The sequence below is a fragment of the Stegodyphus dumicola genome, chromosome 4, assembly GCF_044657685.1.
Source record: "Stegodyphus dumicola isolate Sdum_Otavi_A_Nest chromosome 4, ASM4465768v1".
Classification (NCBI taxonomy): Eukaryota; Metazoa; Arthropoda; class Arachnida; order Araneae; family Eresidae; genus Stegodyphus; species Stegodyphus dumicola.
This window is the reverse complement of record NC_140771.1, coordinates 9,825,784-9,843,938: the sequence shown is the minus strand read 5'-3', so window position 1 is coordinate 9,843,938 and position 18,155 is coordinate 9,825,784. Positions and strand designations below refer to the sequence as shown.

At 34.6% G+C, this 18,155-nt stretch overlaps 1 protein-coding gene across 2 annotated transcripts in view; it reads left to right on the top strand.

Annotated features, from left to right (window-relative positions):
* The window catches only part of LOC118187786 (fatty acid synthase-like), a 171,565-nt gene that overhangs the window by 135,917 nt on the left and 17,493 nt on the right, over nt 1–18,155 (top strand). For both annotated transcript variants that reach the window (XM_085814529.1, XM_085814530.1), the window contains 5 exons: nt 6,473–6,595; nt 8,051–8,280; nt 11,216–11,566; nt 13,630–13,873; nt 15,308–15,535. In XM_085814529.1, the coding sequence (XP_085670655.1) occupies nt 6,473–6,595; nt 8,051–8,280; nt 11,216–11,566; nt 13,630–13,873; nt 15,308–15,535 (1,176 nt within the window). The remainder of the gene's footprint in view (nt 1–6,472; nt 6,596–8,050; nt 8,281–11,215; nt 11,567–13,629; nt 13,874–15,307; nt 15,536–18,155) is intronic.

The following is an 18,155-nucleotide window of genomic DNA, read 5'->3' as shown; positions in this document are numbered from 1 at the left end:
TACTTGAAAACGGCGATTTTTTTAATTTTCGATCAATTCGTGAAGCATCCACTTATCGAGCTTCCTTGACTTTCCTATACGATTCAAGTGATCAGAAATCCTTGTTTTGCTTGTGCCAAGCTCCTTCGAAAGCTCTCGAATGGTTCTGCAGGGGGTTTGGTTCAACTTAAGTCTTCAACTCATCGTCATCGACGATGCTCTTGAACTTCCAAGTCAAATTCTCCACGATGAAAAGTTTGGTACCACCGTTGAATTGTAGATTCATTTACACATTTTCGCCCCATACCCATCGTTGACATTTCGAGCCGTTTGTGCTGCGCTGTGGCTTGGCTTGTACACATAAAAGTGAATTTGCAGAAAATCCCTTTTTGACATCTAAACAAAAACATCTAGTAAATATTTTTGAAAATAATTTTGGAACAAAATGATTATTATAGAAATATAGAGCGAAAATAGAGCTTCAAAATGATATATAAGTCAGTGTAATTCAAAATATATCTGTTGCTAAAAATGTACAGGAAAGATAAACTGTTACGTGTTTTTTTTTTTTTTTTTTTTAATGGCACCAAAATGTTATGTGCCTACTAAGTTGACACCGTAACACATAAAATTTTCTATCAACAGATATATATACTAATACCAATAAACCTAATCATTGCAATGTGTTCGGATTAACCCTGAAATAAAATCTAAGTAGTTGACTGGTGAAAGACATGAGCACACACACACAAAAAATATATATATATACATTGACTGATCCAGAAAAGTATGACTATTTATTTAACTCTTAAAAAAAAACAGTTAACTAACTCTTATGCAATTTATATTCTAGCAGATCTTAACCAGTTAAGGAGTAATAATTGAATATAACAAAATGTAAATTTAAACTAAATAATCTCACAATTTTCCTTCAAGACTCTATAATATCAAACATTATTTTGAATTAATACTGGTAAGCATAATCACATAAATTTTTTGATAGATTAACAATACCCTCCCCGGGGGGAAAAAAGAGAATATTTAACAATTTACACTTTCAAAAAAAATTCCACACAGAATAAGCTATTAATGAACTTAGTACAGAATCAAAATGATATTAAGAAGGTTATTGCACATTTTAATCAATTGTTTTTCTTTTTAAAAAAATAAACCGGGTAAAATATTAAGGAATAAAATCAGGCTTTACATCTTACAAACAACTTATTCCAATAGCGTTGCAATGAAGCTCAATTAATGGCACCTTAATTTTAAATCTTAACGATAAAAGAAATTCACTGCTTTAATTAAATAATTTAACTAAGAATATATTTCCTTAGCCATTCTAATTAAGTTATTTTATCTCAACAAACAGAATTATTTCATTCTAATTAAGTTACTTTATCTCAACAAACAAAATTATTTCATTCTAATTTAGTTACTTTATCTCAACAAACAGAATTATTTCATTCTAATTAAGTTACTTTATCTCAACAAACAAAATTATTTCTTTAACAACCAAAAACTATTAAAAATAAATAAATAAATAAAACACTTAGCTGAAACTGCTGGGAGGCCTGGTTGGTGAGGAGGAAGCGGTGAATTCAACAGGTCACTACACAAACACAAAACTCTGATGATGAGGAGAAAGTTCCAAAACTATAGTCCTCTATTTTCGTGAATTAGAAGCATAAAAATTTTCTAGGATCTCAGCAGGTTTTGCAGGGTAGTTCCAAGTCTATTTTCCGTTAATTTCGAGAATGAGAAGAGTAAACATTTCCTTGGGAACCCGCACATCTGTGGAAGAGATTATGTTGTCGGAAAAATCTTCGTGAATTAGAAGCATAAAAATTTTCTAGGATCTCAGCAGCTTTTGCAGGGGAAGTTCCAAGTCTATTTTCCGTTAATTTCGAGAATGAGAAGAGTAAGCATTTTCTTGAGAACCCTCACATCTTTTTTTTTTTTTTTTTTTTTTTTTTTTTTTTTTTTTTTTTTTAGTAAGGATCTTGTAGAAGGCTTCAACTGGTAGTCCATTTTCCATTTTTAAGAAATAAATTGTGGAGTCTGAAAGATCATTATCGGCCTACGAATCTGATTTTTTTTTTTTAAACTGGACTTATCGAGTAAACACAGAAGATGAAATGCTCAGATGGAAAAATGTTGCCGAAGATATTACTCGAGAATTCTTCGTTTACGAGGGTAACGAGAGCCCCGTAGATCCAGCGGGTGAAACTCCATTTCTTTCTTCTTTCCCAATCTCTGAGAACAGCTTAATTCCCGGCCAAAGTGTAAAAGTCCAAAGTGTAATAGTGTAAAAAGTGAACTTGTTCCTCAAAACCGCCCGTTAAAAAGCAACGCGCAGGAACACCAACTTGGCACCACTCACGCCCCGCCAAGGGGAAACCAGTTGCAACACTCAGCATTCCATCATGCAAACACCCTCGCCAAAATAACCACTTTGAAACCCCAACGGATTTTCCAACTCGCCAACCAGCCACGCCTAGAAGAGGGGAGAACGTGGGAATCTCAACAACCCTGGAAGAGGCCCCAGTGAAAGTGCACTGAAAACTCGAAAAAACGACCATTTTACCGGAAAAGGGAGATTTCCTCTTCCAGAATATAAATCACAATGTCAACGGTAAAAATCTATTAATTAAAAGCTCATAACTAAAATGTAATTGAAGTTAGGAAAATAAAAGTTATCTCAAATTAAAGAGCTAATTTTTCTGCAACTATTGATATTAAATACTAAGTGTTTAACTTAATTTTTATCATGAAAAACTGAGTTTATTACGTGAAAATTCACCTATATCCATTGTCTGAGTGTACAAGTTTGAAGACGCAATTCGCGTAAAACCAAATAACCCAGATTGATTGCAATAAATAATAATAGCCAAATAAATCAATATATCCAAACCTGTTGTGTAGCTAAAATTTTGAATATTTACACCTTAAAATTCTGATTTCTGTGATTCATTTAATTACATTAAATTTGATACACAACATAATAATTGCAAAAACTTCCATTATTTTCCTTACAACCCTATATTTAAAAACAGCATACCTTTAGAATTTCCGATAGACAATTTCATCAAAAATTCGTTAAAATCATACAAGATATAAAATAGACAATAAAACAAATTCCAAATTAAGGCTTGTAGGGGCTTATAGTCGGGTTGGAGTACTACGTTTTCAAAATTTGATGGCTCTAGGTATCATTGTTTTTTCACGATGCGAGAAACATACATATATTTATGCAGATGCTTCATTATTTAAATTCTTTAAATATAATACACGGCAATAATATTTCGGGGATAACGCCCCTTTTGGGCTAAAATATAAAATGGCTTATATGCAGTGCTGTAATAAGAGAGAGCAATGTTGTAATAATTATGTAAGCGTATTATTAAATTACAAAAAATTTTGTTGCCAACATTAATCGAAAGTTGCCAAACTTTCTTAACTTGATGCCGTTTATGAGGCGAAAAGATAATACTAACATTGATAAGATTTTTAGGTATTTCTCCCACCTTCTTAGCATGACTTCGTGGTGTAATGCTCAGCACGCTCGGCGCGTATTCGACAGCTCCGAGGTTCGAGTCCCGGCGAGGGCAATGCGCATTTTGCATGTCTTCTGCTTCCAAATAGCCTAATGTCTCTACAGTAGCGTCCAAACTAAAAAAAGGTGGTCGATGATAATTCTCCACCACCAAGATTTGACTATTGGATCCCCTAATCGCCAGTCGCCCTTTAAAAGGAGGAGCATGTAAGGTATTTCGCCTGCCTTCTTAGCATGCCTTCGTGGTGTAATGGTCAGCACACTCGGCGCGCATTCGAAAGGTCTGAAGTTTAAGTCCCGGCGACTCATTTTTCACGTCTCCTGCTTCGAAATAACCTAACGTCTCTACAAGATGATCGTAATTACGATGGAACTGCAGAGGACAGAAGGAATGTTAGAGATTCATAATTAGATTCTCACAGGAGCTATGATCGTAAAAGTAAGTACAGATTAGCGAAATCAAATAAGAAGGTGGCGTAGTATGTGTTGTTGTGCATAAATGACCGTACTAAAGTTTAGCCACTAACGCACAGAAGCAATGTGAAACAATAAGTTAACCACTAACATCCATCAGAAGCTACTATGTGAGACAATTTCTTAAGCCACGAGGATTTGTTTACATGCGTGGAAGATATTAATTCTTGAAATTTGTTTAATTATTTAATTATTAATTACTTGTAGGAAGCTTTCGGAATCCATTCGTAAGTGCAGAAAGCCTTAAGTGTTATCATCTAAAACAGGGAATATGCACAGACATAAATGTTTCATAGACTGTGAATTTAACTCTACCTGCCTGAACACTTCTTGCAGAGCTGGATTAATTATCCACTAAGCAAAATAAGCACATGTTTGAGGCCTCAAGGAAAAGAGGCACCATAAACAGGTACTTAGATGCAGCTAAACCAAGACTGACAGAAAATAAAAGGGGGGAAAATTAGCGGAAAATCATATGGGAGCACCAATTTTTTTAAGTGTCTAGGGCCTCTAAAATCCGGTCCAGAGTGCTTATCATAGTTGCAAGATCAATGGCTTCTACTGTTGTTAGCCAATCATCGTTATGAGGTAATTGTTCCTTTAGACCAACTTATCTTTTTTCCAGATTTAAAGGACTTTATTAGCATGGTATTGGGTAAAGTTCTTCCCTCAATAATTCTTGAAGAGCAAAAAATTGCTTGAGAATTAGTTAAATACTACTTGACTACTATTGTCAGCAAAACACTTCCATACGATTCCAAAGACCAACACTCCCAGCTGACTCACCAATAAATGACACGAAATTTTGTCTAATACAAATAATCAAACACACACACACAAAAAAAAAAAAAAAAAATCACCTGAACTTCCATTTTATTTATTTTCTAACAACTGCCATGGTAACTCAAACACGTTGTTGGATGAGACATAAGAAATCCAAACTATTTCTTTTAAGAACTCCGTTTTTTACTTTTAACAATAGAACTAAAATAATTTCAAAACAAACTTATTCTAAAGATATATTAACAATGTTGCCATTCAAGAGCAACTTAACTCAAGATATACATAGGTGGCGCTTTTAAATCCCATTAATAAACTTAGATGATAAAAGTTTTAAGCATCACAGCTTAGCGGCTTAATAATAATGCTACTATCTTATATGTTTATATAAGAATTTTGGATATTAATATTAGGTTGGTAAAAAAATAACTTCGGTTTGCATAAATAGATACCATGATATAAGTTCTACATTTCTTCTGTTTTCTTTACTTTTTTATTTTCAGATCTAGCAGTTGCCACTTTTACGTTGTTATAGAAACAAATCCTGTGTAATTTTGCTTACAACTGTAAATTTACGGTCAGTTTTAATATAGAGTGCAAAAATAAACATTTTCGACACATCTTACTTTTATATTATCAAAGGCAAAAAAGCGGCTGAGGCTCATAAATAGATATGTGAAGTTAATGGTGTTGATTGTTTAACAGAATGCATGTGTCAGAATTGGATTAAAAAATTTCGTTTTGGACGTTTCTCACTTGAAAATTACCAATCGTCCTATAACAGTGCGATAGATTTCAGAAAAGCTAAATGCATCTCACACAATAATTCTAAACCACATAAGATGTCTTGGATTCGTTAAGAAGATCGATATTTGGGTTCCGCATGAATTGAAGGAAATTCACTTAACGAATCAATATTTCCGATACGGGTTTCAAACGTAACGTAATCGACCCTTTTTTAAAAAGAATTATCCACTGGTGATGAAAAAGGGATTGTCTACAATAACATTAAACGAAAAATATCATGGTCCTATCATGATAAATCAGCCCAAATCATATCGAAAGCTGAATGCATCACAAAAGATCATGCTGTAAATTCGGGGATTGCAAAGGTTTTGTGTATTCTGACTTGCTTCCAAGCACCAAACGACCAACTCAGATGTTTACTGAAAATAACTTACGAAACTGGAGAAAGGAATCAAACAGAATAGGCCATAATTGGCAAATAGCAAAGGACTTGTGTTCAACTGTACGATAATGCTAGGATTCACATATCTTTAGCAACACATACTAAATTGTTCGAGCTTCGTTGGGAAGTGATGTTAGCATCCTCGATAGGCCCATGCACCATCAGATTATCATTTATTTCGAAGTATAAAAAACTTCTCAAATGGTAAAAATTTCAGTAATAATGATGACTTCAAATCGAACTTGTTTGAGTGTTTTCCTGATAAAGAAGGGAAATTCTATAAGCGAGGAATCATGAAGTGAGCAGAAAGTTGAAAAGTCATTGAATAGAATGGAAGATATTTCACTGATTAAAGTTAATTTAATTGAGTTTTAATTCACACTAAAAACGAAATTATTTTCTTGCCAACCTAATATGATATATGTAACTGTATGTTATGTGATTTAAATTTCTGTAAACGGGAATGATTTAAAACGCTACTGTTTCCCTTTTAGGTGTGGATGTGGTTTTAAACTCACTTGCTGATGATAAATTTTTGGCGAGTATCCGTTGTGTAGCAGAGCATGGAAGATTCGTAGAGCTTGGGAAATATGATTTATCTTTGGACCGAGAGATTGGTAAGCAACAACTGAATATAAAATTGTCCCATGGTGTAAAATCTTAAGGTTTTACAAATTTTAACATAGTTTTAAAGAGAAAAATATATCAATAAACTCAGAGTTTTTAATCTGAGTATTCAAACTTTAAGTGTTTGAGAAATACACTTCTTAATTCTTAGCATCGTGAAAAGTGGGGGAGAGACAGAAAGAGAAAGCTGTCAAATATTATTTGCGAAATTATAGCAACAATATCAACACACGCATCCAATTGTATAAAGGAATCCGTTGACATGAAACAGGTAGCTCAATAACTCTCAAATCAACAGCTAATGATTGTTATATGAGGATCGTCATATAAATGTTTCATTTTCTGAGTATCATTAATCGATCTTAAAATCCGGCTTAAAAATGTCTTCACAAGGGAATCGTTTATCCGATGTATTAAACTTAGAAGCTTAGGAAGGATATAGATGGATTTAGATTGAAATAGCAAGACGGATTGATACAAATTTCGTGTATACAATCATTTAGAAAATGATTTCTATGAAAAAGCAGTTCAATTTTTTTTTAGGTTACCCATATGTTACAAAATTCTTTTAAGACCGTCTTTGGCTCTGCTGTCAAACAAAGTAATGAACAGAACAGTTTTTTCAACGTCTTGATGATTGTTTTAAGCAACTGCAAAAATTCCTGTTACTACCGCAAAACGACACTTTATATAAAAGCTTTATGCAAGAATAAACCCTTTCCTTATTCCACTTTCTCGATTAGGAAAGCATTCTGATCAAATTATGTCAGACAGTGTTTGCCTTGCAGAAGACATCATATGAAGGTACAGCTGTTCATGTATGAACTCTAATTAAACTACTAATGGGATCCTTTTATGATCTAACACATATTAAATCACGATTTGGAGATTTAAAAACAAGTAATGAACCGAAATAATCATTCTCGAAAGACGGAGTTATAGAACTGATAGTGTCATCATTTGAGCAGAAAATCATTTTTAAGAAAAGAAATAACATAAGCTTAACACGATGTATGATTAAACTGTTTTTAAAAAAATTATTTACATCTAATATCTTGCGAAATCGTCTGACTCGAGCGGCCTTAAAAAGTTGGAAATTAAGTCCTCTTATTCCCGACAATCCAAGACGCAATGCAGTTCCGGCTTTCCGTCTGTCTGCAAGACATGATTGCCTTGCCGTTCACCTGCAGCAGCTGCTCCGATGTGGATCTCTTCGTGGTCTTACAGAACAGTCGATGTACTAGGAGGCAAAAACGCTCTTTAAGCAATGACTTCGGTCTTTTTATGACTTTTTCAATGACTTCGGTCCTAGTTCTATTGTTTGTTACTTTTGTTTATAAGATTTTAGGCAAAAAGTTCTTCGTAACTTTTTGCCTAGCCATTGGGAATTGAAAAACAAAAAGTTAAAACTCTTCATTTTATACATGGCAGAATTTTCATTGCAGGTTTGAAGCGCTTTTTAGACAATATTACATTCCATGGTGTCTTCATCGATCGCTTCTTATACGACCTACAGAATACAAAATTTTTCATAGAATTAAATCGATTAATGCAAGAAGGCATGAAAAATGGAGTTGTCAGACCTCTTGATCGAACGGTATTCGAACGAGAAGAAGTAGAGAAAGCCTTCAGATACATGGCTGGAGGAACGCATATTGGAAAAGTATTAATCAAAGTAAGTTTTATATTTACATGCTCATTATTTATGTGGGTTCTTTCAAAGGATGAGATAGGAGAAATAGAAACTTATAGAGGTTATATTAATACCTTGATCGTAATATTTGTTTTTTGTTGGCTTTTGATATATGCGTAAACAAAATATGAAATTGCAAATAATTTGCTGTTATCAATGAGTTAGATGTCACATAAATTTCCACAACAATATTCAAATTTCGGAAAAGGACGTATTTTGTAGAAATAAAATTTACATCTTCACCATTCATTTTTTCCACTTAGAACTGGGGTTAACAATGAGTGCAAGAGCATTCCATGTTGTTACTTTATACGAAGGTAGCTGTTGTCGAATTCCACTACAACGTATAGTTTATGAACTTAATTTTATGCACTTTACATTAAGTAAAATTTATAAATATAATTATAGTGTCTAGCTGCTATATCCTCTAAAGTTGCTTTTGTTTATTAACTGTATTATGTCTTGACTTTAGTTCCACTTCTAACATGCAGTATTTTAGCTGAACACCTTTGCTGCGCCTAGAATAAAAATACTACCATAAAAAATTCTTTGTTATGATAAAAGCTGCAAAAATAGAGGTACTACACCAGTGGCGAAGGGGCGTACATACTGGGAGTTCGATTCTGGTTCAAACGGGTTGACTGCGTAATTTAAAATCTGAAACTTTTTTTTGGGGGGAGGGAGGGCAAAGGATTCGATTTTCTACGATTGAACAGGCTGATTTTACCGAGGTTGATGACTACTAGGTAGTCTTTGTTAGAAAATTCTTTATGAAACCATTCCCTCTAATTATTTAGTTTAGAGCGCTTTTCCGTAATATGTGCTTTCTTATAGAATGTTTTATGGTTAATTAAGCATATTTTGTATAACTACAGGGTGCGACATCGTTCATAGTAGGATATTAAAAAACACACCATAAGGCAGCAACTGTAATTTATTTATTACCTCTTCTGTCAATTAATAGTTAAAGGTATGCCATTTACTAATGTGTAAGTCATTGTTCATTGCGTGGATTACTTTTTGAATAGGATGCCTGTCAAATGATGCCCCCTCTGCACAACACATTCATCTAGGCGGCGTTGGAAGCTTGCCATAACTCGGCGTAACGTAATTCCTGGGACATTGCCGATGGCACTTCTGTTGCGATCCTTCAACTCAGGAATGGTGGCACAACCTGTTCGGAAAACTTCTTGCTTCAGGTGGGCCCCAAAGGAAAATGTCTGCACATTAAAGATCAGGGGAGCGAGGCGGCCAGGAAATGTCACCAAAACGGGAAATTACTCTACCTGGAAATGTCTGTCGCAATGGTCCTTCTATCTGGAACTTTCCCATGACTTCCCAAGTTGAAATGTTGCCGAAATAGACGCTGGGTAGCAATAACAGAGTAGTTATTCTTAAAATAAGTTTCAACAGCAAAGGAAGGATGCTGTGCACTCCACCGATCCATATCACTGTCACACTCGAAATGGCAGCTCATTAGTACACGAATGCGGCACGAACTGGCGCGCATTCATGCAGTATGTCATTGTACTACGCAAGTCAAATTACGCTATGAACACTGCTGCACCCTTTACAAGAATAATATTTTTATTTGTATAGCGTAGCCCAGGAAGTAAAATTTTGTTTCTTTCTCCGAGCGGTTTGAGAAAGGGAAAAAAAATCTTCAGGGAACTTTTTTGATATATTCTGAATAATATGAGGTACAGTTAATTTTTAATGAAGAAACTGCGAACGATGATCAAATTTCGGGCACAAACTCAAGAACTCTAATTTTCATGCGAAATATTTAGTTGAACATAATTTTTTAATTTTTTTACATTTTTTAACAGTTGCATATCGCAGATTACCGTCTATATCTCTAGTGTTTCATATATATACTTGATGAATCAAATTAAACGTTACAGTCTGAATGAGAAAATAATTTTAATTTAGGAAGTTAAATTTATACACAGAAAAGAAAAATGTTACAGAAATATCCATACACATACGAAAGAAATATTAATAGTATGTTAAGCATACAAGAACAGTTTCCTTGATTTATGGTTATTTCGAAATAATGTATTTTCACAAGAAAAAGTAATTTTTAGTTTTTTAATAGAATGGAATAATATGCTTTTTCGTCAGCTAGCTTTACTTTTCCGTATATCGATATTATCTTTCATTCCTACACACGGTACACGTTAAAATCCTTTGCATCATCTGGCTTTGGAGAGAACAGAAGCTAAGGCAGGTCTGTCCAAATACGACATGGTTATTTTGTAAGCTATCATTTTATCAAAATGTTTCAATGTATGCAAATGTTAGCCAGTTTGAATTCCCATCTTAATCTTCCAAAAAACGGTGCAAGATCTGTCTGAGCTTTTCGGTAAATCATTGCATTTATACTTGCCCTTGAAGAAATGGAAAAAAGAGCTAATCGTTAAAGTTAAATGCTTCCCACACTGTTAATGTTTTGTCTCCTAATAGCTGCTGTAAAATTTCCTTCCATCTTTCCTAAGATCGCGTCAATAGTTTGTTCAGGCACGCAGATTTAATTTTTTCTTGTACTTAAATATAATATTTATCCTCATGGAGCATAACTGCAGCAACTTCGACACCTTATCCTGCTGGTGAAAAGAAACCGTTTGCTGTTTTACTACTTCGTAGAATTTTTCTGATGTCAAACAAGTGAGATTAGTCGCAAACACAACAAAAAAATTATGCAGATGTCTCCTTTATTAACAAAGTTGCCGCATTCTTTAAATTTGCGCCAATTTGTCTTCGTAATATCAGTAAACTTAGTGGCTTTTAAACTTTTCTTCGACAGCCCAGCTGATATTTGAGTTTAAATCTCAGATATAAAGTTTTTTTGGATTATGAAAGATTGTTTTTTTGCTTTAAATCTTCTACCCTTAATTTGCTTATTGTTACATTTCAGATACGAGATGAAGAAAAAGAAAGATTCGTAAAACCTAAAATATTAAAATTGCCTGCCATATCTTACACCCAATTTTACGACACCAAAGTGTACATCATTATTGGCGGCCTTGGAGGATTTGGAATTGAGCTCACGAAGTGGATGATTAAAAAAGGTGCGCAAAAAATCATTTTGACATCTAGATATGGAGCCAGAACTCCCTATCATTTCTTGTGCTTGAAGAGATGGAAAGAAAAAGGTTGTTTAGTTCAAGTATCCCAGCTGAACGTCGCCAAAAAGGATGAAGCTAAAAAATTGCTGGAATTGGCTTCCCAGATCGGCCCAGTTGGCGGAATATTCAATTCTGCTGTTGTACGTACAATTTTTTTCTTTCTCTTTTTGGTGAATATGAACGTAGTACTACTTTCTGATTAAATACCTTTTATTTATATGGACATTTCATGTATTTTTCAAATTGGGATCTCATCTAATAGAAAAAATTTTTTTATTCAATCACATTGTATTTATTGTTTATTGTTTAATCGCATTGCATTTATTGTTTATTGTTTAATCACATTGCATTTATTGTTAAAAATATTTCTTCTTTTGTGTGTGTCTTATAATAATAATAATACAAATTTTAATGAATGCAACCGTCAGGAGAGGTTAGGATGTTATTTCATTTATACAGTTTTATGTTGTACAGTTTTAAATCATTCGGATTTTGCAGGTTCTTCCAATAAGAATGACATGATTTTAAAATGAAATAAAATAAAAGCTATTTCAGATACAATCCAATTTTTGTATTATTTTGAAGTACAATTCATAACACTATGTTTTGATTAAAACATGATTTAGGTATCCACTTCCATTTAGCGCACACAAGCAATATCGATTAAAACAATTTTTAAAGACTATACAATTATTCGGACCTAATGTCAAGAATGCAGTCACGATGTTTATTCTTAATGCTTTTAGAGGTACGTGTTTCGTTGACACAGACCACTGATTTTAAATAACCTCACAAAAAGTGATCTAAAAGAGTTAAATCACAACACCTGGAACGCCAACTAACCGTCGCATTTAGTGAAATTATTCTTTCACCAAACTGTTTCTGCAATACGTCGATAGTAGCTTTAGGATAATCCGTCTTATTGGAATCAGCATGTTCTCCAAATCTTTAGTCAAAAATTTCGTAATCATCAATCGGTATCCCTCATTAATCACTATAACTGCATCTCCTCTCTCATTTTGGAAAAAAAAAAAAAAAAAAAAAAAAAAAAAAAAAAAAGAAGGAAAAAGAAATTGGCCTGATAAATGCCATTGTGCTATAAACCACACATACAGTAACCTTGCATGAATACAATGGTTTCTCGTGCATGTCTCGTGGACTGTTTTCCCTCCCCAAAACGACAATTTTGTTTGTTAAGATATCCATACAAGCTCACTAGTGGTATAGCTGCAAAGGTGCTGAACACTGATAGTTCGGCCAGGGTTGGCTGGGTGAGCGTTTTTGTGGGTGTCCCCATGTTTGCCATAGATACGTGACAGTTTCCTTAAAAAGTCCTAAAAAACATAATCATTCAAATAGAAATGAACCTTATCTGCGAGGATAAATTTTTGGGCAAAATTGAAACGTTTTTGAAATGTTTATTCAGCCCTTTGTCAGAGTACATTAAACATAAATAAAAATTAGCGATAACATTTTAAACATGGCTGCTGTTTAGTTTTAAAAATTATATCAGTCTTATTTTAACACCTTTTGTAAACTGAGACAAAAATGTAATCAAATGCATGTACTGAATGTGTTGAAGAAAAAATAACTATCACAATCTTTGGATCCATCTGTAAAAGTTCCTGTTTTGTTTGCACAGATCATTAATTTACAGATTTCTGCGGTTCATTGCGGAAAATAATGTATATTTTCCTCATAAATATATATTAGAAATATATATACAATGCATATTCACACTTATAATAATCAATATGTATTCATAGTATAATAATCAATAGCTGATCATTTTTTAACGAACTTCATCTAAAAATACGTTATAATTTAATAAGATTAATTTAATGTAGCTACAGTTAGCTATTTGTATTCTTTACTTAGTTTTATGAAGAATCTTACCTTTTCTGGTAGATTCTTAACCAAATTTTATTACTGTAGATAAAGCAAATCTTTCTCCGTACATATTGTCTGAATTCAACATACAGTTTTTGTAAGTTTTATTTCTAGGTTGTATTCAAAATGAAATAATTTTCTAATTAATTAACGCATTATTGTTAGAAAATTAACTTTATCCCTCTTATAAATAATCATGACAGATGCGGTAAATGCTAATGAAGCTGTAGTTTAATTTACGATTTTAATTTATGAAGTAATTCTGTACATATTTCAAAATCTGTTTACCCAGTACTTTCACAAATTTCCTAAGGTTTTGAAAGATGCTTTTATGGAGAACCAAACGGCGCCCGACTTCCAAGACGTCAGCGCTCCAAAAGCTGAAGCAACAAAAAATTTGGACGAACTGTCTCGGAAATTTTGTCCAGATTTGGATTACTTCGTGTGCTTTTCATCCATCAGCTGCGGTCGTGGCAACGCCGGACAAACAAATTACGGCTACGCTAATTCAGCCATGGAAAGAGTTTGTGAGAAAAGGTCCAGCATGGGATATCATGGTATGAACAAAATTATATTCTTTCCTCTGCATCATAGTTTTGATATGTTAGAAATGTCTGCAGACTTTGTGCATCGTGTTACGCTGCGCTACAATGTCATTATCCTCCGTCTTATTTCGTTAAGTACCTAGACAGCCAGGCAAATTTTAAGAGCTATACATGTGTCTCAGTACCACGTTTTAGAACTTCTAGAAGGGGTAGGGTGCACTCCAAGGACTCGGAATAATATAGCAATGCAGGGTCTGAAATGCTTTTCTGACGTGGTAGATGGCGTTACCCGGAAGTTCTGAGAGTTCATGTAGAAAATCGTCATTTCGCACAAGAACGAGAGTTAGCAAAATGCATTATTGTACCCACGCGGAAGTAACCGATATGCATTTGGCATAAGGGGTTGGCGATTGTAGTGGGTCAGCCCCGCAGGGCTCGTACGCTAAACGATATCCTATGAGGCGTACATAATTTCTTCGCAAGGCTGCGTCGGGGTTGGCTGAAACACGTTCCTTTCAAAGAGTATCGGGCACGATCAGCACGGACTCCGAACATCGAAAAGTATGTGCTACATCAGGTACTGGAGACTCCAAGTTTGAGTACGCGAAGTGTAACGCATGCAGTCGGGAATTCCCGTTCTAGCATCTGGAGGATTATCCAGTCCGAAATGCATCCGTATCACGTGCAGTGTATCCAGGTACTTTAACCAGACAATTATGCACCTCCATATTGTTTTTGCACAACGGTATCTTTAAAAGTGTGCTACAGGTCACCGTTTCCCTGCTAATGTGTTGTTTACCGATGAAGTATCCTTCATAAGGAAAGGAATATTCAATGCATATCACACCATCTCTAGGTGGTAGAGAACCCTCATGCAAGACGACGTCGTACTGTTTCGTCTAACCGGTTTTAACTACTTGATCTTTCTGCAGCAAGTCATGCCATAACTTTTAGAATAACGAACAGATTTCTGCATCGATGCGACAGACAGTGTAATTCCAACACGATGGAGTGCCTGGCCACTTCACCCACACCGTTCGTACCCACCTAGACGTCATATTTGGCCTATAGTGGATCGTAAATGGTGGTGCGGTGCATTGGCCTGCTCGATCACCGAACCTATCATATCTTGATTTCTTTTTATGGGACATATGAAGACACTGGTTTATGACAACACCGATGATTGAGGGCCACCGGTTTCTGACCGGAGATGATGTCCATTACACTTGAAATTATTATTGCAAAATTCTTTGTTTCTTGAAAAATTACTTTAATTTACATGCTATTATGTATTATGCGAAGATTCCGTAATAAACTAATATTTACGATAAAAATTGTAGACCACAATATTAGATAAAATTTAATATTGCCTTTTCAGCGCTGATTTGTGTTTCTTATATTATTATAATAATTGAAGTGAAATTTAAAGCCCCATTATATCTTCAGGTTTGGCCATTCAGTGGGGTATTATTGGTGAAGTGGGTGTGGTGCATAGACACATGGGAGATGATGCCCGAATTGCTGGAGTATGTGCCCAGAGCGTTAAATCCTGCCTAGATACACTGGATACTTTCTGCAAGCTCAAATACCCAGTTGTGAGCAGCTATGTTACAACAGGCTCATCCCAAATCAAAGCACAAGGAGATGTCTTGTCACAGATTGCTAAAATGTTGGGTAAGTCATTATCATATTTTTAAGGCATTAAAGTTGTTTTTAATTCCTTTAAACAGCTTCGTTTGGGAAATATTTACATCCTTCTGACAGGATTTTTGGAAAATACAACACTTACAAAGTAAAATCTGTTGAGAAATATCAGCTACAGAATTGAAGCTAAACACGATGCTTAAATTTAAAACAGCGTCATATGGAGAACTAGCGATCCGCTCCGGCTTAGCACGGGTATAAAATATATAGCCTATGTCACTCACTGAAAAAATGATTAATTAAATCAAAAATACTTAAAAAATAATTTGCTATTCGTGCGACTAAAAACAAAAGATAATCAAAAATCATCAACAACAAAAGATACGTATTCTGTAACATCGTCAGCTATTTTCCCACGGGCTCCCACGAAATCTGGGAAAAGGAGACTTCAAATGGGCGCCAGATGACCACCCTGATGACACTTACAAATTCTTGAGGTCAAACGTGACCCCCAACAAAGTGCGGAAAGCATATTGTTTTTACGAAAGGAGAAAACTTTCATACAAGTTCTCACGGGTTGTGGAGTGTCCATTGTGTGTATGCGATAGACTGTCGCCAACTGCCTGTTTCTAGAAATAATTTAGATAGACCTCCCAAAAAGACGTTCTGAATTTTCCCACGGAAAATTTCAGTTTCTCAGGCTGTCAAGACAGTATCTGAGAACAATCAGCGCCTGTTAACCAATGGAGAGATGCTCCGAAGAAGACGTTTAGCGAATCACTGCAGCAGACGCACAAGACACGCCCAGAAAACCTGGACATAAAAACAGTGAGTGAAAATAATTAGAGAGTTTTTTAGTCTGAAGAATACGCAGTCGTTGCGTAGAGAAGAGAGAGCCTTTCTCTTGTATTTTACGGCTCTTCCCGAGTCGCTAGTAAGCTTTAGAGAGCCCCTTTCTCTCTTGTGTATTTTACGGCTCGTCCCGAGTCGCTACTAAGCTCTGTCAAGAGCGGAAAATGAAACCCTCAAAGAAGCGTAGCCGGACTTTTTCTCCGCTACTTCTGTTTGAACTCAAGTGATTATCGTTTCCTATTGGAAATGGACTACTTTGCTAAGCAAACTACTTTGTTATGATAAGCAGTTGAACTTACCTTAAAATTCAATTTGTGAAATTTAACACTTACCTTATTTTTAATTACGCTACCAATAAAAATTGCTACAGCTAAAATCGCTTCAATTCTATTAAGTTCTTTTTCTGAACTTACATACCTCACCTTAAATTACGATTTTTGAAAATAATTTGCCTAATATTAAATTGATTTAACTCTAAATTTTAACCAAGATCTTAATAGAAAATTCTAATCCATAAATTATGGTTTTATTTAATCTAATCTTATCTAACCTTATGTACTTATAATTACTATAAGTGCGATTCAAAAATTAACCTTATAATAGAATATCATTTATATTTTAAAACTACTATCATACAATTATTTATCGTAACTTACTTATAATTACTGATACGTTGTCGCGCTGAAAAGCACGTTTTTATTAAGTATATTGTTATTTTCCTCGCTAGAGAGCTCCGATAATAAACGCGTCCGATCGCTGCTAAATTCAAAATGCTATAGGGAGAACCGCGGCCTCCGACGCGCTATTTATTGACACGCTCCCGCCGCCCCGGCTGGCCGGTACCGCCGCTAACGCTACGTCCCGCAATTTTTAAATCTGTAGACCTTTTCAATGTGTACAATACTTAGTACATTATTTTGATAAATCTCGTAGGGTTCAGCCTGCGTTTGCAATGTAAGTGGAAAAAATGTAATTATTTACGACATCACATTAGAAACCTCAAAAATAACAGTATTTCTCCACCATTTAATGGATGTTATTATACATATAAACCTTCCTCTCTATCTATTAAAAAAAACCGCATCAAAATCCGTTGCGTAGTTTTAAAGATTTAAGCATACATAGGGATATAGGGACAGACAAAGCGACTTTGTTTTATACTATGTAGTGATGAAGAACCGATTTTAGATGGCATATGAGCTACAGATAAAAAAAAACGAAGATACATCTAAAAATTAATAATAATTTCATCTCTTGTCTTCTGCTTAAATACTTAGCATAAAACCGCGCGCTAATATTAAATGTTGTTATAAAGTCAGTTATTTTTATTTTGCATTAAGCAGTTATTTATAACTAGAAAGCCCGGCAGTCATACGAAATGACCGCTGTTCTAGATATTATAAATTATAATTAAAATGATTTGTGCAAAGGTGTCTGCTAATTTAAACTGAATTACGTTGGGCAGGCGGCGAGAACGCCCATTTGCTTACTGCCCCACGGGGTTTCCCCCTTCTACTTGCTTAATTGTAGTAATAAAGTACAGTGCAATGAAGGAAACCACTGGCGGTACATTTCTTAAGAGCCCACCGCTAGCTCAATCAATAAAGGTGATTTAAATAATGAAATGTTAATTCACATGTCGAAGATCTCTTTGTACACAAGATTTCTTGTGTAGATCTTTCCATCATTTTTAAGCTCGCCTTGCAGAGGACCATCAAATTAATTTTACGTCTGTTCTTTCACAAAATCTTGAAAAGCCAACATAAAGTTGATCGTGTCCAAATTCAGCCTCAGCTTA